Source organism: Ictalurus punctatus, chromosome 9, assembly GCF_001660625.3.
Source record: "Ictalurus punctatus breed USDA103 chromosome 9, Coco_2.0, whole genome shotgun sequence".
NCBI classification, from domain to species: domain Eukaryota; kingdom Metazoa; phylum Chordata; class Actinopteri; order Siluriformes; family Ictaluridae; genus Ictalurus; species Ictalurus punctatus.
In genome coordinates, this window is record NC_030424.2 from 31,757,704 (window position 1) to 31,784,792 (window position 27,089).

At 42.5% G+C, this 27,089-nt stretch overlaps 3 protein-coding genes across 13 annotated transcripts in view; 1 reads left to right on the plus strand and 2 right to left on the minus strand.

Annotated features, from left to right (window-relative positions):
* The window catches only part of birc6 (baculoviral IAP repeat containing 6), an 88,194-nt gene extending 84,825 nt beyond the window's left edge, over positions 1-3,369 (minus strand). For all 9 annotated transcript variants that reach the window (XM_053682502.1, XM_053682498.1, XM_053682496.1 and 6 more), the window contains exon 1: positions 2,762-3,369. In XM_053682502.1, coding sequence (XP_053538477.1) covers positions 2,762-2,972 — 211 coding nt within the window. In that variant the 5' untranslated portion in view covers positions 2,973-3,369. The remainder of the gene's footprint in view (positions 1-2,761) is intronic.
* A 3,197-nt stretch (positions 3,370-6,566) lies between these two features.
* yipf4 (Yip1 domain family, member 4) lies at positions 6,567-13,312 on the minus strand. 2 transcript variants are annotated; one of them, XM_017477166.3, is made up of 6 exons: positions 13,050-13,311; positions 12,032-12,185; positions 11,050-11,221; positions 10,614-10,691; positions 10,387-10,500; positions 6,567-7,267 (listed from the first exon to the last, which is right to left on the minus strand). In XM_017477166.3, exons 1-6 carry the CDS (start codon positions 13,105-13,107, stop codon positions 7,130-7,132), a joined length of 714 nt encoding a protein of 237 aa, XP_017332655.1. In that variant the 5' UTR covers positions 13,108-13,311; the 3' UTR covers positions 6,567-7,129. The 2 variants fall into 2 exon arrangements, with proteins under 2 accessions (XP_017332655.1, XP_017332656.1); XM_017477167.3 differs by lacking the exon at positions 6,567-7,267 and adding an exon at positions 8,744-10,132 and having other exon boundaries at positions 13,050-13,312.
* Positions 13,313-14,620: 1,308 nt separating this feature from the next.
* Positions 14,621-25,346, plus strand: exo1 (exonuclease 1). Of its 2 annotated transcripts, none has more exons than XM_017476448.3 (13): positions 14,621-15,107; positions 16,865-16,984; positions 17,088-17,211; positions 17,287-17,424; positions 17,871-18,083; positions 18,248-18,435; positions 18,704-18,806; positions 20,582-20,801; positions 20,887-21,097; positions 21,772-22,252; positions 23,086-23,178; positions 23,294-23,481; positions 25,013-25,346. In XM_017476448.3, exons 1-13 carry the CDS (start codon positions 14,947-14,949, stop codon positions 25,080-25,082), a joined length of 2,310 nt encoding a protein of 769 aa, XP_017331937.1. In that variant the 5' UTR covers positions 14,621-14,946; the 3' UTR covers positions 25,083-25,346. The 2 variants fall into 2 exon arrangements, with proteins under 2 accessions (XP_017331937.1, XP_017331938.1); XM_017476449.3 differs by lacking the exon at positions 14,621-15,107 and adding an exon at positions 16,413-16,449.
* Positions 25,347-27,089: the final 1,743 nt, after the last annotated feature.

Here is a 27,089-nt window from a genome sequence, read left to right on the forward strand (position 1 = left end):
CTCAGCCCTACATGACGCAGCTCTTAAACATCAATAAGTGCCTCGTACGTGTGTAAACATTCACGTAACATTTAGTCAATAAATTAATCAATAGTGAATTTGTGAAAATGAGCAAATAACCTTTCTCTAGCATGTCAGATAATCCCACGTGAGTCACGTAACGATTAGACGCTGCTTACACGAGCCACAACAGACACAGCTGAAGACCTCAGAGACTGATGTTCTCCGCTCAGTTCTTCAGAGTTTCAGTAGACCTGCCAGAGTAACGTTAATAAAGTTTTCATTCAGAGGAGGAACGGAATGAGACGCTCGCGCTCCTGTTAAACAGAGAGAGGTGACCTTAAATAACCCCTGACACACCACTTCTCTCACTATTGATTATATCACTGCTCACACACACATTTCTGAAGGTTCTGAAACAACCTCGTGTGGTCTGAAAATCTGATGTCCTGCAGTGCGGCGGCGCTTTACACTGAGCCACGCCCACTCCTGATTAATAAACTCTTCACACACTCTCCAACACTGCTGATTAGTTTCCTGTAACAGCACGTACCCGAGGGGTTTTATTCCTCTTATACCTCAGTTTTATATTAATTACGGGACGACACGTCGTGACAATACAAACTGCGTATCGTAGAATCGTGATGCAATACAAACATCTTTACAAATTTTACACCATTTAAAAGAATTTAAATGGAGTTCGATGTCAAACTTATTTAATGTCCATGAAAATAAACCAACACGGAAGAAGAAGAGAAATGTTAAAAGAATAATATTTCTTTTTCAACTTTACAGATTCAGACGGAAAGCTTGGTAAAGTGCGTAACAGGGTTTTTTTTATTCTAACGTTTCTAAAAGACATCACGATAGATCGATATTATCGCGTGAACACAACTCTCTGTAGTGTATTTACAAAACACTCGCTCTAACCACGTTCACGCCGATTATCCGCTCCTGAGGGGATGAGCTGGCCGTGTGGATCTGTTGTCATAGTAACGAGTCTGACAACAGCGGGACAAATCCAGGATCGTAGGAACAACCCGACCCGAACCCGTCTGTCGTGGTTTACATCGTTGTTAAAACACCCTAAACTGCGAGTAGAACCTCTGCAGCGTCTCGTGTTTGTTTACTCGCCATCGCGGCCGAGCGAAACACAGCGTAGGTTACACATATAGTGTGTACGTGACCGTGGTCAAACCGAACTCAAAAATAACACGCCCACAAAACAAACAACAACAAAATGATGACTAAACAGTACGAATTCCTCAAATCAACACCACAGACATAAACGCTCCAGTGAACCATTCACCAATAAAAACTAGATCAGACCCCATGTGACGAACGATAAACGAGGCTGGTTTCCATGACATCATAACCTGTGATGAAAAGAAAGATGAAAGAGAGACGCTCTCGTGCCATTCATTCATTCATTAATGCCTAACGAGCTAAAACCTGTGAAATATCGCGGTATAATCATAGAACCGATTATCCTCACACACCTTCCTGTCACATCAAAGTTTTTGATAAGCGCTGGACGAGAAGCAGATGATGTGCAGGTGACACTGAACCACCACCACAACAACAACAACAACTATTCTTCTTTCTCCCTTTTAACTGGATGTGAATGCTGGAACATTCTCCTAGTGTCCTGAAGTGGTTATAAACACTTCTAGCTGGTTAATGTCCAAGTATTTTGTGTGATATAAAGTGTAGTTTAGTGTAAATCACACTGCAGATAGCAGCAATAAAGCCAGGTGGGTCACGTGACCACAGCAACCCCACAACTCCATGTCATTCACCTTAAATAAGGACCTGCAGCGTTAATATGACAATTCTAATTCATATCAGACCGTCACCTTAGATTAATTTACCTAATTATATACATGTTTTACTTAGTCATTTGACTGATTAATTGGTTGATTATCTGTTTATAATAACTGTATTAAAAATGACGGCCGGATTTAATGCCAGCCAAGCAAGCGTTTAGCATTGATACACTAGCAAAAATCATCATTATCATCATGATTACTATTATTATTATTATTATTATTATTAACCGACAATCGTATTCAAAACACCGTTAAATGACACGTAAAAATGTTTTAGACTGACACTGACATTTAATAATGAATAAATATTCATGACACGGCGTTAGCTAAACTGCGCTAAAGAAGCACTACGCGTAAGTCCCGCCTTCGTGCCCGAGGATTGGCTAGCATGTCACGCTCAGCGAAGATCTAACCAATCATGGATGAGACCAAATTCTTGTAACCAATCCTAACGCAGAAGGCGGGATTTGTCGGTAAAGATGGGAAGTATAACTACCCTAACCTAACATAAGCTTGCTAACAGACTGACAATCGTCCTTTTTTCATTCGACTTACAAACAAATAAACAAGAGCGGAAAGTACTTCCAAAAACAACCGATTCATAGATGTGATTTTAGAAACGACTTGTGTTTTGGGGCATGACTAAGTTTGCATAGCATGCTACTAAAACAAGCGAGCCGTATCCCAAATAACCGAGTACTCCCTACATAGTACTCTCCGTGACGTATGATACATAACCACTCCCTCCACGTCCTATGTAGTGCCCTAGAGGTTCAGCAGGGCGCCGTTTGGGATACGGTTCACATTGGGTTGGACTCGGCGAGGTGTTAGCTTCGCTTAGCATCCAAGCTCACGACAGAACAAGAAAAAGGCCGCTAGATTAGCTCGGTATGTCGGCAACTTCAGCTAATTAAAATAAAAATCAGTCTCACCATGCAGCACGGAGGCCTGTAATATGGCTCCGGAAGTGCCGTCGATGACTTTGATACTTCCGCGGCTGGTCACGGCCAGGATGGCGTTGAGGGCCGGGTGATAGGAGAGGCTCCGCAGGCCCTCCTCGTCGCAGCGCAGCCGCCCGTCTCTGACCAAAATCCAGTCCGAGGATTCGGACGAGCCGCAGGCCGCAGCACCCGCCGCGGCCATTTTCCCCTTAAAACCCTCTGACCGTCCTTCCGAGTCGTTCTCCAGAGATCCCCTCTGACACTAACGGGTGTTTAAAAATATAAAAATAAAGCGAAATATTCAACAAAAAGTAGCGCTGGACAGAACCTGACTGGCTCTCCTCTCTCCCTCCCTCAGCGGCTTCTCTTCTGTTTCCTCCTTCCCCTCCGCCCCCCGCACGCGCTGCGCTCACTCCTATTCACTATCAGCTCTACGGAGAAACCGCTCGTGTGTGTGTGTGTGTACACAGCTCCGGAGACAGCGTACCGCCTGTAACTCCCTCCACATCCACACACTAACCTCACAAACACCAGCAGTGTGTTGAACCTGCGACACAAACTTGACCCGGTGTTTCACAGGTCATCTCAAACACATCTCTGGAGCAGGATTTAGTGAAATCTAAGGTTTTAGACGTTTCCTGTGTGTTATTCTCCGCCTAACCTCTAGAGGCGCCACTGTACATGTGTACAAAAGTTTTAGTTCACATTATCATGAGGGGTTTTTCTTAATCTGTAGATATTAGACTTAATCCTCTGCAGCTGATTCTACTTTATGTTCTAAGAACATAAATATTCTTACAGGTATTTATGTAGTGGAAGTTTTTTTTTTTAAATAATAATTTTGCAATTATTTATGCAAATGAGGTTTGGTCTAATTAAATCTGGGTACATGTGCACTTTACTTTCTGAAAGCTGAAAGGTTTGTAGTATTGCTGTTGTGTAGATGCTCTGCAAAGGGAATGACTTCGTTGGGATTTATTAATTGTTTAATAAAGAAAACACCACAAACTGTTAGAACAATTGTTTTTTTTATGTTGTTCCTAAATTGTTCCAATGTTCCTTTTAAATCTAACCTTAATCAAACTATAAGCCAGATTTTGAGAAACTTCTCTGCAATAAACCTTTTATTCTTTGGAAAATAATATTTTTGATTAAGGCATCTAAACTCTATTTAAAATTCTATCCTCTAATTCAAAGAATGATTTGGGATTGACTGATGGATGGATTGGTTAATTGATGGATGGATGGATGGATGGATGGATGGATGGATGGATTGGATAATTAGTGGATGGATGGATTGGTTAATTGATGGATTGGTTAATTGACGGATGGATGGATGGATGGATTGGTTAATTGACGGATGTATGGGTGGATTGGATAACTGATGGATGGATGGGATTGGATAATTGGTGGATGGATGGATGGATGGATTGGATAATTGGTGGATGGATGGATTGGTTAATTGATGGATAGATTGGTTAATTGATGGATTGGTTAATTGACGGATGGATGGATGGATGGATGGATGGATTGGTTAATTGACGGATGTATGGATGGATTGGATAACTGATGGATGGATGGGATTGGATAATTGGTGGATGGATGGATTGGTTAATTGATGGATAGATTGGTTAATTGATGGATTGGTTAATTGACGGATGGATGGATGGATGGATTGGTTAATTGATGAATGGATGGATAGATTGGTTGATTGATTGTCCACCATGATGGATAGATATAGAATTTTTTTCTTTCCCGAGTAAAAACTATCAGAAGCTTCACTAGCATTAAACTGCCACCATTTCAGATATTCAAGTCCATTTCTACTGGATTAATAGTTAAATTATTATTAATTTAATATCTATTTTATTTTAAGATAGGATAGTACTTTATTAATCCCCAGAGGGAGAAATCAAGGTGTCACAGCAGCAGCAGCCAAAAAAAAGAAACAAGACAAAAAGAAAAGAGAGAAGCGTTAAGAGATGGTAAGGAGAATAATACAGGGATATATAAAGAGTATACACAGGATGTATAAATATGTATAGACATAAGCGCAAGCTTATATTCATTATTATATTATTATATTAATATTATATTCATTAATATTAGTATATTAATTATTAACTTAAAGATTATTTGTTGCCACAATCCAGTTTAGATGTCATTATTCGGAATTATTAGCACCTTACATGAAAATAATGTAGTACAAGTGATATTTTGATCTTAAATCTATGGGAATGTTGTATAGTTTTATTTTAATATAATATTTACTTCCTTTTTTCAAATAAAACAGTAGTGCGATTTGCCCTGAAAAAAAAACAACTACACTTGTTTCAAAGCCAGCTAACCTCCTGTGATGTCTTGTAGAGGATCTCCAACCTCCAGGAAGAACACTTTAAGCTCCTTTATATTCTCAGGTTCTGTACATCGGCGTTCTCTCCGATTCAGGGTTTTAACAGAGTTCACATCCAGAGACAGATGTTCATCGTTCATTATGTTGTTAAAAGTTCCATCCAGGGTCAAGTCGTAAACTTTTGGAAGAGGCAGTTTAGAGTTAAGCCAAATATCCTGGTGCTAAGCAGAATCTACGACACCATCAACCTTCACACGAGCCACAAAACAGCTCAGATCTGACCGTGGGGTTTAAAGACCTTTCCTTGTGTTCAGTCTCCTGCTGGGGTTCGTACGACCACAAACACAGGATCTTAAACTCCAGCGATGCTTGGAGATTTTGAAAGACACAGCCAGAAGAAATAAATAAATAAACGCTGCACTTCTGTAAACTCTGAGGTCTCATTCTACTAACTTATAGAAAATCTGCAGCTGTTCCACGCTTTGACTTTTTTAAATCATGACCCAGAGTGTGTTGATGGAGTGATTAGATACAGCGAAGCGCGGGGGTGGTAGAATCGTGTTCAGAGTTATCCGTGACCTCTTAGCTGCCTCTCTGAACACTTTCTTTACATTTGTTTTATATCATCTGCAGGAGGAACGTGGTTTTTTTTTCAGCTAGAATTATTCAAACAAATATCAAAAAGAAATCCCTACCATCTAATATGTTACAGTGTTAACAATCTCAAGAGTGGAAGTCGTTATAGGCTGTACACAGTTGTTGTGCTTGATATCTCTGTATCTTTTTATAATTACATCAAGTGAACCATATGATCAAACAGGAACTGAAATTCATACAATTTCTTCAAGTACATTAATAATCAACTAAATCCGTCCCGTCAGCAGCACTGCGGTCAAAAATACAGATATTTATCTATAAGACTGTACTGCTTGTAATGTGAGAATTTACTCAGAGCACTGATGAGATGGAAAAGAAAAGCACGGTAAGTTTATCTGTACATTATTGTGTTTAGTTTATAAATATCTTCTGCTCATGTTCTTCCTGTTGGACCTGTTTCACCCGAGACCTATAAAAAGTGCTGTGATGATGATGATGATGATGATGATGATTATAGTAATTACGATCTGGCTTTCTAAATGTCCTCCGTTTATAAAATCACAGCTGGTTTTATTTTCCTTCTTCCCTTTTTAGATGAAATAATATGCAGAAAAATTCATCACCCATAAACTACTGTCTTTAAAATACATTTGCAGCAAACAATAGTTCAATACAAAACAGAGGCCACGCCTCCTTTACTGAGACACACAGAGGACACGCCTCCTCCATCACCATGTATCCAATTCAGGATCATAAGTAATGGCACCCCACTGAGCAGAATAAGCACAGTAAAGAGTTGTGTTTTTGTTTTGATTTAAACAATATTATGAAATTTGAAACACAAGATTGAATGATGAGACATAAATGTGTTTTAATTGTAATAATGAGCTGTACATGAACGTCACAATGTCGTGGATTTTTTTAAACGGAAATCCTGCCGTGTTTTTTTCCGTATCTGAATATAAAGTCTGCGGTTATAGAGTTATTTTACAAGTCACCTGTTTTGGCTACGTTTACAGTCTGATAAAATAAACCACGGCTGTATAAAAAAACTCCCAGAAACCTCCATACATGACAGAAATAAGGGCTTGTGTCTGTTTTTAATGAAGGACAGGGATAAATGACAGACTTCTGTTCCAGACACAGAATGACGAGCGCCGGAGCGAGCAGAACCCCGGTGTCGTCTGAGTGCCGGATAAACGCTAAAGACAATCAGGTGCGTTAAATACAGTAACTTTGTACACAATAAAGGACAAAAAAAAGAAAAGAAAAATGAAAATCCATGCTCCGTCGTCTGCATCATGTGACCCGTGCCCCGCCCTGTCCCACTCTGCCCCGCCCCGCCCCATCCCATAGCGTCTGTCTGAGTCAGTGTCCAAGCAAAGTGCCGACGGAGTCGCGCCGGCCGATCAGACGCCGGTGTACAGGGAGAGGAAGTAGATGTACAACAGGAAGATGGGGTAGATGAGGAGAGGCTTCTTCGTTTTGAACTCATCACTGACGAGCAGCGACGCAGCGCTATACGCCGCCCAGAACACACCGCACAGCTGGAGCAAAACAAACAAACAAACGTTCATTAAAACTCTACTTTATTCTGAACAACTGCTTTTATTATCATAAAGACACAATGTGTAATTATGATTATTATACACAAATATGTAATAAATGTAGCAATAATAAAGTAATGAATAATAATAATAATAAAGTAATGAATAATAATAATAATAAAGTAATGACAGCTCTCTCTTTAAGCCTTAAAATCATATAAACATTTAATACGTCATTTATTAATAATCAAAATTAGGGCATAATAACGCTCTCTCCCTCTCATTCAACCTCTTTCACATTCTCCCTCTCTCTCTCTCTCCCTCTCTCTCTCTCTCTCTCCCTCCCTCTCATTCTCCCTCTCCCTCCCTCTCATTCAACCTCTTTCACATTCTCTCTCCCTCTCTCTCTCTCCCTCCCTCTCTCTCTCTCCCTCTCTCTCTCTCCCTCCCTCTCTCTCTCTCTCCCTCCCTCTCTCTCTCTCCCTCTCTCTCTCTCTCCCTCCCTCCCTCTCATTCAACCTCTTTCACATTCTCCCTCTCTCTCCCTCCCTCTCTCTCTCCCTCCCTCTCATTCTCCCTCTCCCTCTCTCTCTCCCTCATTCAACCTCTTTCACATTCTCCCTCTCTCTCTCCCTCTCATTCTCCCTCTCTCTCTCCCTCATTCAACCTCTTTCACATTCTCCCTCTCTCTCTCCCTCTCTCCCTCTCTCTCTCCCTCTCATTCTCCCTCCCTCTCTCTCTCCCTCTCATTCTCCCTCTCTCTCTCCCTCATTCAACCTCTTTCACATTCTCCCTCTCTCCCTCCCTCCCTCCCTCTCATTCTCCCTCCCTCTCTCTCTCTCATTCTCCCTCTCCCTCCCTCCCATTCTCCCTCTCTCTCCCTCCCTCCCATTCTCCCTCCCTCTCTCTCTCTCTCTCCCTCCCTCTCATTCTCCCTCTCTCTCTCCCTCATTCAACCTCTTTCACATTCTCCCTCCCTCTCTCTCTCTCCCTCATTCAACCTCTTTCACATTCTCCCTCTCTCCCTCCCTCCCATTCTCCCTCCCTCCCATTCTCCCTCCCTCCCTCCCTCCCTCTCTCTCTCTCCCTCATTCAACCTCTTTCACATTCTCCCTCTCTCTCTCTCTCTCTCTCCCTCCCTCCCTCCCTCCCTCCCTCTCTCCCTCCCTCTCTCCCTCCCTCCCTCCCTCCCTCCCTCCCTCTCTCCCTCCCTCTCTCCCTCCCTCTCTCTCTCTCTCTCTCCCTCCCTCTCATTCTCCCTCTCTCTCCCTCATTCAACCTCTTTCACATTCTCCCTCTCTCTCCCTCCCTCCCTCTCATTCTCCCTCCCTCTCATTCTCCCTCCCTCTCTCTCCCTCTCATTCTCCCCCTCTCTCTCTCCCTCTTTCTCTCCTTCATTCAACCTCTTTCACATTCTCCCTCTCTCTCTCCCTCCCTCCCTTTCATTCTCCCTCTCTCTCTCCCTCCCTCATTCTCCCTCTCCCTCCCTCTCATTCTCTCTCTCTTTCTCTCTCACTTTCTCCCTCTCATTCTCCCTCTCTTTCTCTCACATTCTCCCTTTCTCTCATTCTCCCTCTCTCTCTCTTTCTCCCTCACTTTCCCTCTCATTCTCCCTCCCTCACTCTCCCTCTCTCATATTCTACCTCTCTCTCACTCTCATATTCTCCCTCTCTCTCATTCTCCCTCTCTCATATTCTACCTCTCTCACTCTCATATTCTCCCTCTCTCTCATTCTCCCTCTCTCATATTCTCCGTCTCTCTCATTCTCCCTCTCATGTTCTCCTCTCATTCTAGTTCATTCTCTCACATTCTGTCCCTCTCTTCCTCTCTCTGTTTCGTTCTCTTTAGTTCCCTCTCTCTCATGTTCTGTCCCTCTCTCACACACATTCTCTCTCTCCCTCTCATTCTCTGTTTCGTTCTCTTTCGTTCCCCCTCTCTCTCACGTTCTGTCCCTCTCTTCCTCTCTCTCGTTCTTTCTGTCTCTGTCTCTCTCTTTCTCTCTCTCAAAAGAACGCAGCTGGTCACTTTACTGAGAAACCGGAGAGAGTAAACTCCTCTGTCCTGAACACCTTCCTGTCCCGGGACTGTTATAAAGCACTGACACTGGAGACTCCTTCCATAAAAGTTACATAAACGTCTCATAAATAAACAAACTTCACCACATCGATGACGAAACGTTTTACTTTCTTAAACAACAACACGGTTTTTAAAATCCGGTTATTATTAATCTCCGATTATGTGGAGCGTTCACTGTACGAGTCCCTGTGAATGATCCGTTGCTATGGAAACGAGCGCATTAATATAAACCTGTGGTTCATACAGTCATATGCTGTCATACAGAACCACTGCTCACCTTCTGACCAATCAGATTCCAGAACTCAGCATCACTGTAGCATACAATATATAATAATAATAATAATAATAATAATAATAACAATAACAATATGTAATGTAATAAGCATAAGAAGGTAGAGATAAACTGTCTGTATATCCCTTATTATAATATTATAAACATATAGTAATAATATTAAAGTTATTGTACTGTTGGACGTACTGAAAATATGTATTTTTTTTCGTCTTATTATTATTATTATCGATTTTAAGAAATGGAACATTTTACATGGTGACATTTAAACATTCTTGGAAGATAACATTAAAGAAACACGTTTATGTAAATATGAGTTGGGGGCGTGTCTCAGCTGATGGATGCCAGTGGCTGATCGTTCAACCAATCACGGTTTAATAAGATTATTACTAAAGATATTTGGAGTTTATGTTGTGGGTTTGTGGGGAGGTACAGGATGTGTTTGTTAGCATGCTGGACCTGGATATCGATCAGGGAACAAAAACATCACCACCAGCAACCTGTGGAAACATTTTAGTACAAAAATTCATTGGATCAGACGTGTGGGGATGAGAAATTTCCCGCTTCTATGACCACATGCTAGCCAATCCAACGCTGAGAGAACTCCTATAACTTAGACAAAACTGTTAGCTACCATTTATTAAATAATAATAATAATAATAATAATAATAATAATAATGTCACAGCTACAAGGCATGTCCTAATGAATCCACGTTAAAATGTTAAGAAGGGTAATATAACAACAGAAAATAACCTTCACGAGTGTAGAGACGATTTCGAATGCTCCAGTGAACAGCAGTAAGGGCGCGATGACGATGAGAGGGAGCAGCGAGTATCCGATCACACCCAGCACCTGACCGTAAGAAACCTGCAATAAGATCACAAATCATTCCAGTTGAAGAATTAGAACAGAATTAATGCTGGAATCAGGATTAAGGTGAGCTAACGTGAGCTCCTTCACTGAGGAGTTAGTGTGATTACCTCTCCACCCAGCACTCTGGCCAGCAGGAAGATCATCAACGACCCAAATATCCAAATGGTGATTATCCAAGACACCACCTGAATAATACAACAACAAAAAACCCCACCGTGTCACTTCACCTCATCCGTATCCGGCACTGAGGCGCGTTCACGCCGTTTCCACCACACTGCTGCGGAGTGCTGCCTTCTGATTGGTAATTAATCAAGGTGCACATGACAGGTTTTATACCTCACGCGGCTGTGGTGTAAGAGGAATAAAACCCTCATCGAGCTCACACTCATCACTTCACTCTCAAATCTCTTACATCTCCAATAAACACACCATAAACTCTTAAACACTAATGTTATCTGCCTAGGGTGGATTCTAACTCCTCCCTGTGTCTGATCTACGCTTCTACAGTCACACCGACAGCAGAACTTTGTGACTCGGACTCACGCGGAACTGCCCATAGATGGAGATCATGGAGAAGAGCAGCACGACGGCCAGCGGTCCCCAGAAGTCAGGGTTATCTCTGACCACCTGTCTGTTAAAGCCCAGAGATGGCATGGGCATCAACACACACCGGATCTTATAGTAAATGTCCTTCAGGTCAATGTCCAGCTCCTCCCTGTGACCAGAGAGAGAGAGAGAGAGAGAGAGAGAGAGAGAGACCATCATTAACAAGAACATTAACCACAAAAAGAAGAAGTTTATTTCCTGAACTAAATGCCGCTTATACAACTCCCTGCTGTTGCTGTGTGGTTGCTATGGAATCCTAAGTGGTTAGTAAACTGTTCCTATGGTATTCCATGCGTTTACTAGGCAGATGCTGTGGCTGTGGTTGCTAGGGTGTTGCTATGGGACATTTTCTCAAACGTGCAGTTTTTCCAAATGATGTGAATTATCACACATTTACTATAAAAGATCTTCACCTAAAGACGTTTGGCCTCTGACTCCTGGCACATCGCAAGACAAAGTCTTTTCATACAAGCGTCTACACTATACAGCCAAAAGTATGTGCACCCCATGTGCCCAAACACTGTTCCAGCATGACAAGTGCACAAAGCCAGCTCCATGAAGACGTGGTGTGTGAAGGTGGGAAGAAGGTAGAAGAACTCGAGTGTCCTGAACAGATCCCTGACCTCAACCCCACTGACTCATCACCTTTGGGATGAACTGGAACTGGAGTCTCCTTACATCACCATCAGCGCCTGACCTCAACCTCACTAACACTCTCGTAGCTGAATGAACACTAATCCCCACAGCCACTCCCCCAAAATCCCCACAGCCACGCCCCAAAATCCCCACAGCCACGCCCCAAATCCCCACAGCCACACCCCAAAATCTAGTGGAAAGCCATTATGGAAAGCCAGTGGAACGCATTATAACAGGAAAGACAAGAATAAATTTGGAACGGGACGGTGTTAATGAGACTCACAGTAAAGGTTTGGTCTCCTCAGCCTCGTCCTCCTCCACCTCCAGCAGCCAACCGTATCCTCTCTGCCGCAGGAAGTTAGCGGCGTAAGCGTCCCGGCTGTGATCACTGCCCATGTTCAGCTTAATGTCCGGGGCATCGATCGTCCCACTCAGCTCTACACACACACATACACACACAGAGAGAGTGGGGGGGGGGGGGGGGGGGGGGGGGGGCAGCGTTATAAACAATCCTGGACCTTAACCATTACCTTTATTAACACTATTTTTTTCAATAATTATTTTTAAGGTTTTTAAGTGCTTGGACCCCTGCGTCCTAACAAACAGAGATCGAAGAGGAAAACTGTATTTTCATTTTCATTTACATACACACACACACACACACACACGTGTATGTGCACCCCTGAAACATCACATCCATATGTGCTTTCTAATCATCTCATTCTGGATTTATTCCCCATGTTACTGTTTTATTCCTCTTATTCCACTCTGGTACTCTTTATCCAGTTAATGTTTGGTGAAGCGAGTTAGTTCCTGTCGTCACTTATGTTAGAGCAGCTGTAAACACTCGCTCCCTCACCAGGGTCTGAAACACTGAAAAAGTTCACAGCTTTACCTCTGACACTGGAGACTCCTTCCATAAATGTTAAACAAACATCTCCTTACCCTGGAGAACACCTATCACACCATGTAAGCGATTAGATGTGTTTAGACAGTGGAATAACAGTAATGTTAGAACGAGCGCACTGATACAAAGCTGTGATTTTCAGCTGCACTACTGTCAGAGCTGCTGTCATAGAAAACTCATCAGCACCTTCTGACCAGCTGTACGGTATGTAAACAGAGCTGACGTCAGAGATTTCGCTCTTTCATATTATTATTTCTTATGTAATGCTGTTATATAATGAGGTAGAGTGACTCCTGTATCTCAGGTATTGTTAATAGATGAGTGTTATTCCGGCTGCACTGGTGCTGAGTGTGGTGCTGAGTGTTAAAGTGAAGAGGACAATAATGGAGTTTACCTTCCGCCCCGGTGGAGGAGACGAAGGTAAAATCTCCGTTGCTCGGAGAAAACTGCATGTCGGACTCCGTCTTCACGCCTCGATAACTTTATAACTGAATCAGATAAAGTGTGAGAAATAGCGGCGCTCTGTGAGGAAATAATCCACACAGTCAAATAATTCAGATAATATTTCAGATCATTGCCACGTTATTACACTGTGGACACGGTGTAACTGCAGAGCGTCAACTCCCCACAGTCAACAGGAAGCAGGAAGTACGGAACCGGAAGTGGAGCGGAAACAGCTGACCAGGAGCATACGTCACATCCGGGTCGCGTTTGTTTCGGCTAGTTCGCTACGGATTCACAATAAAATAAAAATGGAATCGTTATATAAAATATTCATGTTTTATTACACAAATTTCTATTAATTATTTTTAATATATATATATACACATATGCAAAAAAATAAGTTTAATCCACTTTGCAATATATAACAAAAAATACATTCGAGACGTTTTGCTTATTTATTTTACACAAATAAAAAAATAATAACTTTACGTGTTTTCTGTTTTGTTAAGATTAACGATTTATAATTTACAATATTATTTTGGTATCATTATAGATATTTTTGAGGACAGGCTGCAGTTATAGAGGTGCATTTTAAAGAAAAAAGATATAAACTTTTATATATCCTTAATCTGTTTAATTTATACATGTAACCGTTTATACATGTAAATTACTATTGATAATTTACTATAATTTACATTTTATATGTGTATATTTGTTTGTTTGTTTGTGTGTGTGTGTAACATGATATAAAGGTTAGCACGTTTGCCCCGCACCTCCAGGGTTGGGGGTTCGATTCCCAACTCTGCCCTGTGTGTGCCGAGTTTGCATGGTCTCCCTGTGCTTCGGGGGTTTCCACGGGGTACTCCGGTTTCCTCCCCCAGTCTAACAACAAGCGCTATAGGTTGATTGGCATGTCTAAATTGTCCGTAGTGTGCAATTGTGCCCTGTGATGGGTTGGCACCCCGTCCAGGGTGTTCTCCGCCTTGCCCTGAGATCCCTAGGATTGGCTCCAGGCTCCCTGTGACCCTGTGTAGAATAAGTGCTACAGAAAATGGATAGATTGAGATTTAAAAAAATTATAATAATAATTGACATGATTGAAAAACAATAAAGCAAAGAAAGGAAAACCTTAAATATATTGAAACCTTATATTACACCTAGTTCTATTACATTTAGTTTTCATGTTCTTGTGAAAGATTTATGTTTTTATTTGTTTTGTGTAAATGTGTGAAATCTTTGTACTTTACACATAACATTAGAAATCATTTTCTATCTTTACAGTGGCACAAAAAATATAATGAAGTGAATAAATAAAACGTGTAGAACACTGACGTAACCAGGTCACCTTCCTGATTCCGAATAAATACAAAGAAAAAGGTGAATTAGTAAATAAATAAATAAACAAGTAAATAAAGTGTGAACAATACACAAACAATAAATAAAAAATATGTATAGGCTCTTCTTCCCGCTTCCTGCTGCTCTGTGATTGGCTGAGAGGAACAGACGGACCAATGGGAATCCGCCTGCTCTGTGACGTCACGTTTTGCCGCTAAACTCGAGCTGGTAGTGAAGGCGCAGTCGGTGGTGTTGATGCTACTCGCTAGTTTTTTGGCGGTTCTTTGTGTTTCGTGACGACATTTTGTTATATTTTATGGCATAAATTGTTGAAATGACGAGATGAACTGGTGAGATGGACGTTTTACGAGTCTGTGTGATGGTTGTTTTTTGTTAAAGGAACGTCATCGTTGTATAAGTAACGGTCATTTTCTTTTCCGAGCCGTTAGCTAGCTGAGATTTTCTGCGCGCGCGCACAGCCTCTTAATATTTAATAAAAGAGAGGTGTTAAAATGGGGATTCAGGGGCTGCTGCAGTTCCTAAAGGAGGCTTCAGAACCGGTTCATGTGCAGAAATACCGCGGACTCACTGTGGCTGTAGACACCTACTGCTGGCTGCACAAAGGAGCTTTCTCCTGCGCCGAGAGACTGGCTAAAGGAGAACCCACTGACCAGTAAGAGAACCTTTACAGTAACTTACAGGCTAAAGGAGAACCCACTGACCAGTAAGAGAACCTTTACAGTAACTTACAGGCTAAAGGAGAACCCACTGACCAGTAAGAGAACCTTTACAGTAACTTACAGGCTAAAGGAGAACCCACTGACCAGTAAGAGAACCTTTACAGTAACTTACAGGCTAAAGGAGAACCCACTGACCAGTAAGAGAACCTTTACAGTAACTTACAGGCTAAAGGAGAACCCACTGACCAGTAAGAGAACCTTTACAGTAACTTACAGGCTAAAGGAGAACCCACTGACCAGTAAGAGAACCTTTACAGTAACATTGTAGACTAAAGGAGAACCCACTGACCAGTAAGAGAACCTTTACAGTAACATTGTAGGCTAAAGGAGAACCCGCTGACCGGTAAGAGAACCTTTACAGTAACATTGTAGACTAAAGGAGAACCCACTGACCGGTAAGAGAACCTTTACAGTAACATTGTAGGCTAAAGGAGAACCCACTGACCAGTAAGAGAACCTTTACAGTAACATTGTAGACTAAAGGAGAACCCGCTGACCGGTAAGAGAACCTTTACAGTAACATTGTAGACTAAAGGAGAACCCGCTGACCGGTAAGAGAACCTTTACAGTAACATTGTAGACTAAAGGAGAACCCACTGACCGGTAAGAGAACCTTTACAGTAACATTGTAGACTAAAGGAGAACCCGCTGACCGGTAAGAGAACCTTTACAGTAACATTGTAGGCTAAAGGAGAACCCACTGACCAGTAAGAGAACCTTTACAGTAACATTGTAGGCTAAAGGAGAACCCACTGACCAGTAAGAGAACCTTTACAGTAACATTGTAGGCTAAAGGAGAACCCACTGACCAGTAAGAGAACCTTTACAGTAACATTGTAGGCTAAAGGAGAACCCACTGACCAGTAAGAGAACCTTTACAGTAACTTACAGGCTAAAGGAGAACCCGCTGACCAGTAAGAGAACCTTTACAGTAACATTGTAGGCTAAAGGAGAACCCACTGACCAGTAAGAGAACCTTTACAGTAACTTACAGGCTAAAGGAGAACCCACTGACCAGTAAGAGAACCTTTACAGTAACTTACAGGCTAAAGGAGAACCCACTGACCAGTAAGAGAACCTTTACAGTAACTTACAGGCTAAAGGAGAACCCGCTGACCAGTAAGAGAACCTTTACAGTAACATTGTAGGCTAAAGGAGAACCCACTGACCGGTAAGAGAACCTTTACAGTAACATTGTAGGCTAAAGGAGAACCCACTGACCAGTAAGAGAACCTTTACAGTAACATTGTAGGCTAAAGGAGAACCCACTGACCAGTAAGAGAACCTTTACAGTAACTTACAGGCTAAAGGAGAACCTTTAAACTGTGCATTTGTGTAATAAATTATAATAATTGTATTGTTTAAACTTTATAATCGGCTTTGAGTTATTTGTTGTTGTTGTTGTGTACTGCTCACATCATCAGCATGTCTTAGACAATATAACTAACCAGTCACTTTTGTAGTGATTAAACCATATTCAGTGGATATATATATATATATATATATATAAGTTCTGTGTTCTGATTGGTCAAGCAAACGCCTAAGCCCCGCCCCTTACCTGTCAGCATGAAGGAGAAAGCAGTGTGAGAGTGTTTTTAATTGGGTCGCTCGCTGTGTTGTATCCACCAATCAGAGAGCTCTGTGCACAAATGTAAACACACCTTTTGTGTGTGTGTGTGTGTGTACACAGGTACGTGTCGTTCTGTATGAAGTTCGTGGACATGCTCCTGTCCCACGGCGTTAAACCGGTGCTGGTGTTCGACGGACGAAACCTTCCATCAAAACAGGAAGTGGAGAAAGCTCGGCGAGAGTGAGTGTGTGAGAAGCACGCTGAAGTAGAGGTCTACATAAATACATCTCTTTACCTGTACTGTAACTGATGTGTGTGTGTGTGTGTGTGTGTGTGATGTCAGGCGTCGTCAGGCCAATCTGCAGAAAGGTAAGCAGCTGCTGCGAGAGGGGAAAGTTGCCGAGGCTCGAGAATGTTTCACCCGCTGTGTTAACGTCACACCTGCCATGGCACACCAAGTCATCAAGGTACGAGCTTTATCTCACACACACAACACACACACTTCATAATAAACACAACAGCGTAAATGTGTGTGTGTGTAGGCTGCGAGAGGGCGTGGTGTGGACTGTCTGGTGGCCCCGTATGAAGCCGATGCTCAGTTGGCGTTCCTGAATAAATCGGGAATCGCTCAGGCCGTCATCACAGAGGACTCGGACCTGCTGGCATTCGGCTGTAAGAAGGTGAAAAATGTTCAGAAAACACACCGAGTGACACTCGGGTTACACTGCTGCTCTGATCTGTAATAAAACAAATGTCTGAGACTCACAGAGACCACGCCTCCTTCACTGAGACTGACTCACAGAGACCACGCCTCCTTCACTGAGACTGACTCACAGAGACCACGCCTCCTTCACTGAGACCGACACACAGAGACCTCACCTTCTTCGCTGAGACTGACACACAGAGACCACACCTCCTTCAATGAGACTGACACACAAACCACACCTCCTTCACTAAGACTGACTCAGAGACCACGCCTCCTTCACTGAGACTGACACACAGAGACCACGCCTCCTTCACTGAGACAAACATAAACCATGACACATAAGTGTGTGTGCGTGCGTGCGTGTGTGTGTGTGTGTGTGTGTTCCTGACTAAAGTGTGGTTATTACGGTTGTACCTGCAGGTGATATTGAAGATGGATAAGCAGGGGAACGGTCTGGAGATATCTCAGGATCACCTGGGCCGCTGCCGCTCGCTGGGAGACGTCTTCACTGAGGAGAAGTTCCGCTACATGTGCATCCTGTCGGGGTGTGATTACCTTCCATCCATCTACGGCATCGGCCTGGGGAAAGCCTGCAAGCTGCTCAGGATGGCCAACAATCCCGATATCCTCACGGTATCATATAATCAATATCATCATACATCAGTATCACACTATCGATATCATAATGCATCAATATCACGATACATCATCATGCTATAATCAGTCTCACGATATATCTCTACAGCGGTATACTAATCGCATACTCTCTGTTTATACACCTGTGTTGTGTTGTCCAGGTGATCAGGAAGATCGGTCATTACCTGAAGATGAACATCACCGTACCTGACGAGTACATCGACGGCTTTGTGAAGGCCAACAACACGTTCCTCTATCAGCTCGTCTTCGACCCCATCAACAGAAAAGTAGTGCCTCTTAACCCTTACCCAGAAAACCTTGAGCTCAGCACGCTCAGCTACGCCGGAGTGTATCCTTCCACACAGAGAAATAAATCATATAGTACTGTGTGTGATGAAGCTGTTCCTCTTACCACCAGCATGCTGATCAGTTTCCTATAACAGCACGTCCCAAGTCTTTTATTCCTCGATGGTTTTTAAATGCTTATTTAATGTTTACGTTTCATGCTTTGGAACGTCTGAAACAAGTTAGTTCCTGTTCTCCACACATGCTAACCTTCACGCATTTAAAGCGTGCTATGAGTTATTGGACACGTTCCTTAATGAACACGTCTGTAGGAACGTCGGTGATAAGCAAGGGCTGCAGATGGCTCTGGGCAACCTGGACATTAACACCATGGAGAAGATCGACGATTTTAATCCTGATGCTCCTGTAACACGAGTAAAATTCATCACATTTCACTTTACTGTCATGTTTTAAATCACTAATTCATTCTAATGTTCTGTGTGTTTATTGTTGTTTTATTCCTTCAAATGCAGAAATGATAAAATAACAGGATTCTGATTGGTTCTTCAGTAGTCTCTAACAACCAGTCAGAGTGGCGTGTTCTCATGAGGATGAGAATACGATGTCTCGTTAAACATCTAACATGTCCCGTTAACAACACAATGACATTCGAAGCTCACTGATGGAATTAATGCAGTTTGCTAGTTGATTTTGGTGGAACCAAAACCGGAACTCCTAATGCAGTAGGAGGAACCGTCGTCGTTGAGGTAATGCAGTAGGAGGAACCGTCGTCGTTGAGGTAATGTAGTAGGAGGAACCGTCGTCGTTGAGGTAATGTAGTAGGAGGAACCGTCGTCGTTGAGGTAATGCAGTAGGAGGAACCGTCGTTGAGGTAATGGTGTAGGAGGAACCGTCGTCGTTGAGGTAATGGTGTAGGAGGAACCGTCGTCGTTGAGGTAATGCAGTAGGAGGAACCGTCGTCGTTGAGGTAATGCAGTAGGAGGAACCGTCGTTGAGGTAATGGTGTAGGAGGAACCGTCATCGTTGATGTAATGTAGTAGGAGGAACCGTCGTCGTTGAGGTAATGTAGTAGGAGGAACCGTCGTCGTTGAGGTAATGTAGGAGGAACCGTCGTCGTTGAGGTAATGCAGTAGGAGGAACCGTCGTCGTTGAGGTAATGTAGTAGGAGGAACCGTCGTCGTTGAGGTAATGTAGTAGGAGGAACCGTCGTCGTTGAGGTAATGTCGTAGGAGGAACCGTCGTCGTTGAGGTAATGTAGTAGGAGGAACCGTCGTCGTTGAGGTAATGTCGTAGGAGGAACCGTCGTCGTTGAGGTAATGCAGTAGGAGGAACCGTCGTCGTTGAGGTAATGCAGTAGGAGGAACAGTCGTCGTTGAGGTAATGCAGTAGGAGGAACAGTCGTCGTTGAGGTAATGCAGTAGGAGGAACCGTCGTCGTTGAGGTAATGCAGTAGGAGGAACTGTCGTCGTTGAGGTAATGTAGTAGGAGGAACCGTCGTCGTTGAGGTAATGTCGTAGGAGGAACCGTCGTCGTTGAGGTAATGTAGTAGGAGGAACCGTCGTCGTTGAGGTAATGCAGTAGGAGGAACCGTCGTCGTTGAGGTAATGTAGTAGGAGGAACCGTCGTAGTTGAGGTAATGGTGTAGGAGGAACCGTCGTAGTTGAGGTAATGGTGTAGGAGGAACCGTCGTCGTTGAGGTAATGTCGTAGGAGGAACCGTCGTCGTTGAGGTAATGTAGTAGGAGGAACCGTCGTCGTTGAGGTAATGTAGTAGGAGGAACCGTCGTCGTTGAGGTAATGTAGTAGGAGGAACCGTCGTCGTTGAGGTAATGTAGTAGGAGGAACCGTCGTCGTTGAGGTAATGTAGTAGGAGGAACCGTCGTCGTTGATGTAATGTAGTAGGAGGAACCTTACTGGGGTAATGTAGTAGGAGGAACTGTTCAGTTTTATTTATTTGTATAGTGCTTTTAACAATGGACATTGTCCCCAAAGCAGCAAACAGAACTGCATCCGTTGTTGCTGAGGTAATGTTGTAGGTGTTACCTTCAAATGCATAAATGATCAAATGAAGGAAGAACATTTCTGATTGGTTCTTAACAACAGCGTGAAATATGATGCTAATGGAATTAAAACAGCTCTTACTTGTTGGTTTGAGTTGAATCATTCTAAACCCTCACGTTTCCCCCTCAGCCTGTTAAAGCCCCTCGCAGTCGAGGCTGGGGCGACCCTGCACCGGTCACCGCCTCGCCTCGAGTCAGCATCTGGAGCAGAGGTTATGTACCCAGCAGCGTTCAACCCCAGACTCCATCGTCCCCTCAGAGACCTCCTCAAACCCGAGGCAAGGAGGGAGTCATGTCCCTGCGTGGTCTCAAACTGCCCAACAGAGAACCACAGGTCAAGAGACCCCGAGGTGAACACACACACGTACACAGGTACACACGGGCCATGATAAATAACGTAAAGTGAATATTAAAAACCTTCCTGTCCGCTGTCAGACTCCGCTGTCTCAGACGAGGACGTGCTGGAACAGTACTTATCTGGTACGAAGAAACAGCGCATAGTAACCGTGGAAACAAAGCACATCGTTCCCAAGGAGACGAAACCTTCCCAAAGAGAGCCTCCTCGACCCCGGAACCGATTTGCCAAACTGCTGCAGTGGAGGAACCAGTCAGAGGAGGGCGATGGAGAACAGGGAACACGCAGCAGGTACGCCACGCCCAGGGTTCTCAAACTGGGTACGCCACGCCTTAGTGGGTTGTTATTATTATTATTATTATTATTATTATTATTATTATTATTATTTAAATTTGTTATAGCTAAAAAAAAAAAAAAAAAAGTTTAGACAATTGTGTTCCTTACTTTGTAATATAAAATTAAAATAATGAATAACCGTGTTGTGATCAGAGAAGCTGCTCCATGCGTCAGTAAATAAACCCTGTAAAGAGAACGCAGTGTTCGAGGACATGATGTCCCAGTTTACATTAAATGAAGAAAAGATGTGAGTTCTAGTGATTTTCTGAGCTGATGTTGATCTTAAATATACAGAATAAATGACCGATACAGATGAGGAACTAATCTTGTGCATTTCATTAGTAACACTTCTCTCGTAACGACTGTGGAAGTGGGGAGGGTGTACTTATTTATTTTCCCGCCTGGTTTCTAAATGTTGGTTTAGTTTTGGGGGAAAATGACTACATATTGAAATCAGTTTAGTTTTTTGCTGTCACCTGAGCTTGTTTATAGACGGTGGTGAGGAGCACATGACTGTTATAGGTGCTGATGAATAAGAACATAGAAGTGAAGGAGGCGTTGTATAAAAACAGTTTCCCAGAAGGTGCAGCCTCAGTCCTGTGTTTGCTCTCGTCGGGCTTCTCCTGCAGGTTTTTCGCGAGCTCTGATCTGAGCGTATCTGAATCGAATGAGTCAAAGGAAGAATCTGATGACTTTGAGAAATCAGACCACGCCCCGTCGCTAGCTGTAGAAACGCTCGGTGCAGAGACGGAGACACCGCCACGGCGCGCCAGCCTGAGCGCCTTCAGCTGGTCCGGCAGCTCCAGCTCCACAGAACTCTCCAGACCCGGATCCGCAACGTCGGACCGAACCAGAACTCCCAGCATGCCCTCGGGCCTCTCTGTCCTGCAGCAGTTCCAGAGAAAGAAGGAGAATCTCAGCTGGGGACAGACTGAATCTCCTCAGCGCTCTACACCCTGCTCTCCTACAGAGGGCGCTGTTGATACTGAAACGCCTCCTGATTCTCCTCCGTCTCAGGACAGTGCGTATTTCTCTCAGCCCAACAGCAGCCACTCCGCCGCGGAGGACTCGACCACCGGCACTCAGAGCGTAACCACCTCGCCCGAAACGGTGAGGGAACCAATTACTAAATATTTCATCCCGAGTAGTGCACCGTTCTCACACACAGGTTCTACAGGTTCTCATGAACCCGGAATAAAAACACACATTTAGCCATAACTGATATTTATTTTAATAATAATACATTTGCAGTAATATTTCTATATTTAATTACACAATTGTAGAGTTTTAAATATTGGGGTTTTTTTTTTCATAAATAGTGCTATAAATAATAATCATAATATTAATAATTATAATTATTAATTTTATATATATGTGTGTGTATATATAATTATTTTTATTGGACAGGATAGAGAGTGAAGAGTTATAATAATGTGTCTAAATATTTTGTATATTAATATTATATTACATTAATAAATTAAACAAAATTCAAAGCTTTAAAAAATTAAACTTTTCTACAGTATGTGTATATAATTTAATTTATATTAAACTCCTCTTTAAAGCCATACATTAAAGAAGCACATTTGGTTTAAGCATCATTAATACAAAATTAAAAACGGACAAAAATGAATTCATTACGAGTAAAGAAAAAAAATTAAACAATAAAAAAATATATACAATTTTGGGGGTAAACGTAATGACCGCAAAGACGGAGAAGAAAATGTAACATTTGGCTTAATTTCCATAAAGAAACGAGCATTTTAATTTAACTGCTAGTTGAACAATTAACATAATGTACTATTTTAAATCTGGTCTGATTTATAAAAACTAATTTCACTGTTTGTTTTGTCAATGAACAGGTTTTATTGAGATTTTAATGATAACTGAGACAGGTTTTTTGGGGTTAAAATAAACGCGTGACGTTTTCTCCATGCTGTGTTTAGGAGAAGGACACGTGGAGGGATTCGGGATGTTCGGTGAGTCTCGGTGAGGTGTCTGTGACGGAGGAGGTCAGATCTACACCCACGAGGACGAAGGTGAGCACCGTTAAACCAGACGACGACTCGGCACGTCCTCACGCTCCACTATCAGTCGTGTGTTGTGTTCATCTCATACTTCCTGTTCCTCCTCCTCTTCCTGTTCCTCCACCAGGTGTCCGGTTTGTCCCGAATCAGTCCCAGCGAGCAGGAGAAGGGCAGTAAGATCCGGCCCTGTGCTCCGGCCAGGGCGAGTGGATTGAGGAAGAAGGCTCCGGGGAAGAAAATGGCCGTCACGAACGAGAACAGCCCGGGACTGCAGGCCACCATCAGCGGCCTGTGGAAAAACTTCAGCTTTAATAGGTGTGTAGGAGTTAACGCTGCTAATCCAGTCACACCTTACTCTCATCTATTACTCAAGCTCTCTTTCTGCTCAAGCTGACCGTGTTATAGAAGGAATGCAGCTTCCTTTCGATCCATTGTACTCGGTATGAGTCTCTGAATGTGATAGACTTAGTAATAATCTATACATGAATTATTTCTGCACCATTAACTGTCAGGATCTGTCAGTAAAACTGGGCGGAGTTAGGTTACACACCTAAACTTACACAGCTGATACACACCTTTTCACAACACAATAGCTGCGTGTAGTTGAGCGAGCGTAACTGTGCTCTTCCCAGAGTCGGGGTCCGGGTACTGCGGGGTGCAGCCTGAAACCGGTTTATTAAACCAAACTAACCCACGCTAATATAAAGTCATTTATTTAAAGTAATGACAAGCGGACTTGTAAAATATCGACCACACTATTATTGTTGTTATTATTTTTACATTTATTCATGTAGCAGAGGTTTTTATCCTAAGCGAAGTGATGTATTAAGTGGAGAACAATACGAGTAGTTCTACTGGACTAGATTTATACTTGAGTTCTAGAGAAGCAAGGTGCACAGAGTCGAGGTGTAAGAGACAGAGGAAGTGCAGACTTTTATTTATTTTTGGAGTGGGGATAAGTTAGGGGTTGGTTAGGTGTTGACGGAAGAGGTGGGTCTTTAGCTGTTTTTTGAAGATAGTGACGGATCCTGCGATCCGGATTGATGTTGGAAGTTCTTCCCACCACTGAGGGGCAGTCAGTGTGAAGGTTCTGGAAAGGGACCTCGTGCCTCGCTGAGTAGGAACTATACCAGGCGTCGGTTGTTAACTGCGTGAGGGAACATGAACCTCGAGGAGAGAGTTGAGGTAGGGGGCGCTGTTCCAGACAAGGTCTTGTACGTGAGCATCAAAGCCCTGAATTTGATGAAGGCGGATACAGGAAGCCAGTGGAGGAGATGAAGAGGGGTGTGGTATGGGTTCTCTTGGGCTGGTTGAAGACGAGGCGTGCTGCAGCATTCTGAATCATCTGAAGGGGTTTGATGGAGCTGCTGGGAGGCCCGAGAGTAGTGCGTTGCAGCAGTCCAGTTTTATTATCATTTTTATTATTATTTACTGAACCCTCAGCTCACCCCAGCTCTGACGATTTATTTACAATATTAAATCTGCACTATTAAATCTACAGTACACAACTCTGTTGCAAGTGAATGAATTTGCTAATTTTATTTATTTATTTACTCATTTATTTTGGTAAATTACTGAACGGTAAGTAGACGGTAATAATGTAAAAACACGTCATTCACCAAGTTTGCATTTCCAGGCCAATCATTACTCTATATTTGTGTGTGTCAGCACTAAGATTTGTTTTGTTTATTTATTAATGTCAGGCTTTTTAACTGTATTATTTAAAATGATTAAATATCTCTAATTGTTAATAGAGCTGGACCATGGTTTTTTCCTTGATTCATTTGTCTTAATTTCCTCTGTGTGTGTGTGTGTGTGTGTGTGTGTGTGTGTGTGTGTGTTTCAGGGAGAACCCAAAGTTAAACCCCTGTAAGAAAGGTAAGCCCATGTCTCCGGTGAAGGACAACGTGCAGTAATGAAACAGCGCCACCTCAGGACGAGTGTGTACACTGGTGTAATAAAGCTGTAGGGCGATAGAACGAGCATCACTTGGAGCACTCGCTCTCTTTCTCTCTCTCTCTCTCTCTCTCTCTCTCTCTCTCTCTCTCCCTCCATTAGCATGTTTTTGAAGCTAGAGAACTTTGCTCCATGCGGTGATTACACGTCTTAAACATACTATGTATGTTCATTACTTTTTCTTTTTTTTTAGTTTAATAATGAAATAAAATATCTATAAATTTCCTGGGTCTGTTGCATTCTTCTTTAATGCTCTCAAGGACAGTTGTGGTGGGCGTGGCCTATCTGGGTGTGGTAGGTACTCACAGTATGTCTCCTCACACAAAGGTTTGGTTTGTTGGTTCACTTCATGGTTCTGTTCTAATTCATGCATTAAAGACACTAAACCTGCATTCTTTATGGATGAACAGCGCGTATGTGAGTTTCATTGTGATCGCAGGTCAGGAATGCAGCCAGAAAATGCTAATTCAGCTAATAAAAATGCTAACCGACTGGGGTGAGGTCACTAAATTCCTGACATGGTTGACAAAGAATGCTAGTAATGCCAACTGACAGTGCTATATAATCAGGAATGACTTCGTTACCATGAAACCAGTTCTGTGTAATTTTACTTTCTTTGTCTTTATTTTTGGTCAAATTGTCCCTTGATGTCTTGTTTTGCCAACGAAATATCAGCTTGGTGAAGACAGAAAAAATTCTACCACCAAAATATTAACAAAAGGTTGCAGACTAGTAATTTTGGTTAGCAAAAAGTTACTAGCATATTTATGGAATATTGACATGGCTAACAAAGACTGCAGGCTAACAGTTTGAGTTAGCATGAATTTATGCTAGTTATCGTCTATTTTTATTTATCGTTTTATCCCAAAAAAACATTGACACGGCTAAGAAAGAAGAAAGTGTTGCATAAAATCATGTTAACTTGCACATTTATTATACATTTTTAGTTATTTTCATTATTCATCCCTGGAAGGTTCGACATGGCTAACGAGGAGTGAAGCTTAGAAATTTCATATTTTTATGTATTTATCTTCAAAAAGCACTGCGACAGCCAAGAAAGAATGAACGCTAGCAACCTTTTTTAGCGTAAAGTTAAGCTAGCTTCTTTATATTTAACATTTCTAGCACAGAAATACAGACATGACAATCGGTTAATTATTGTTAGTCGTCTCAGTTAGCATGATGCTAGCAGGTAGATTTATCATATGTTGTGGTCGTGTTTGTACATTTTATAACTGTTTTGTGGATATTTAAGTGATCTTTTAATGGCAGTATAACGAACTTTGTGCTCAGGTTTTCTGTAGAGTGTGTGTTTGTGTGTGTGTGTGTGTGTGTGTGTGTGTGTGTGTTGTGTGTGGTGAAACCAGGGTATTGTTTCAGTACAGAGGGAATGTGATGAGTGATTGTTATCTGCTGGCATGCTGAAGTAGAATGCAGTAGAAACGTTGCCACTGAGAGATTCTCCGAGTGCCTTGGTCTCGCTTAACCACAAAAACCAGTGACTTCATCAGCACAAGAATGTCGACGGGGGAAAGGCGACAAACAAAAATGTTCAATTTCAGCAGGTGCTAACAGGTAAATAGGTAGAAGAACTAAGGTGCACTTCTGTTAACACATCAACGCGATGTCATTTAGCACCAGAGAGGTGGTGCAGTGTTAGCATTCAGCAAGAATTCCTTATTAGCACTCATGCTAAAGACACATTTTCACTCATCACTCAGGAGGAAGGAAGGTAACAGAAATGATTTAGCGAATATTCATTAAAATAGGAAGCGTTCGCTCGTGAGTTACGGTTCTGAAAATAAAACTCGGGCCTTTGAGAAACGCCAGTTAGCATGTGAGACGAAAAACATTTAGCTCATCTGAGCGCTAATCACAAGGCTATGTTTGTCACAGCTATGTTAGCTTTACGTTTTGTTTCATCACTTTATTATTCGAATGCTAATTAAACTGCAGACTTAAGACCG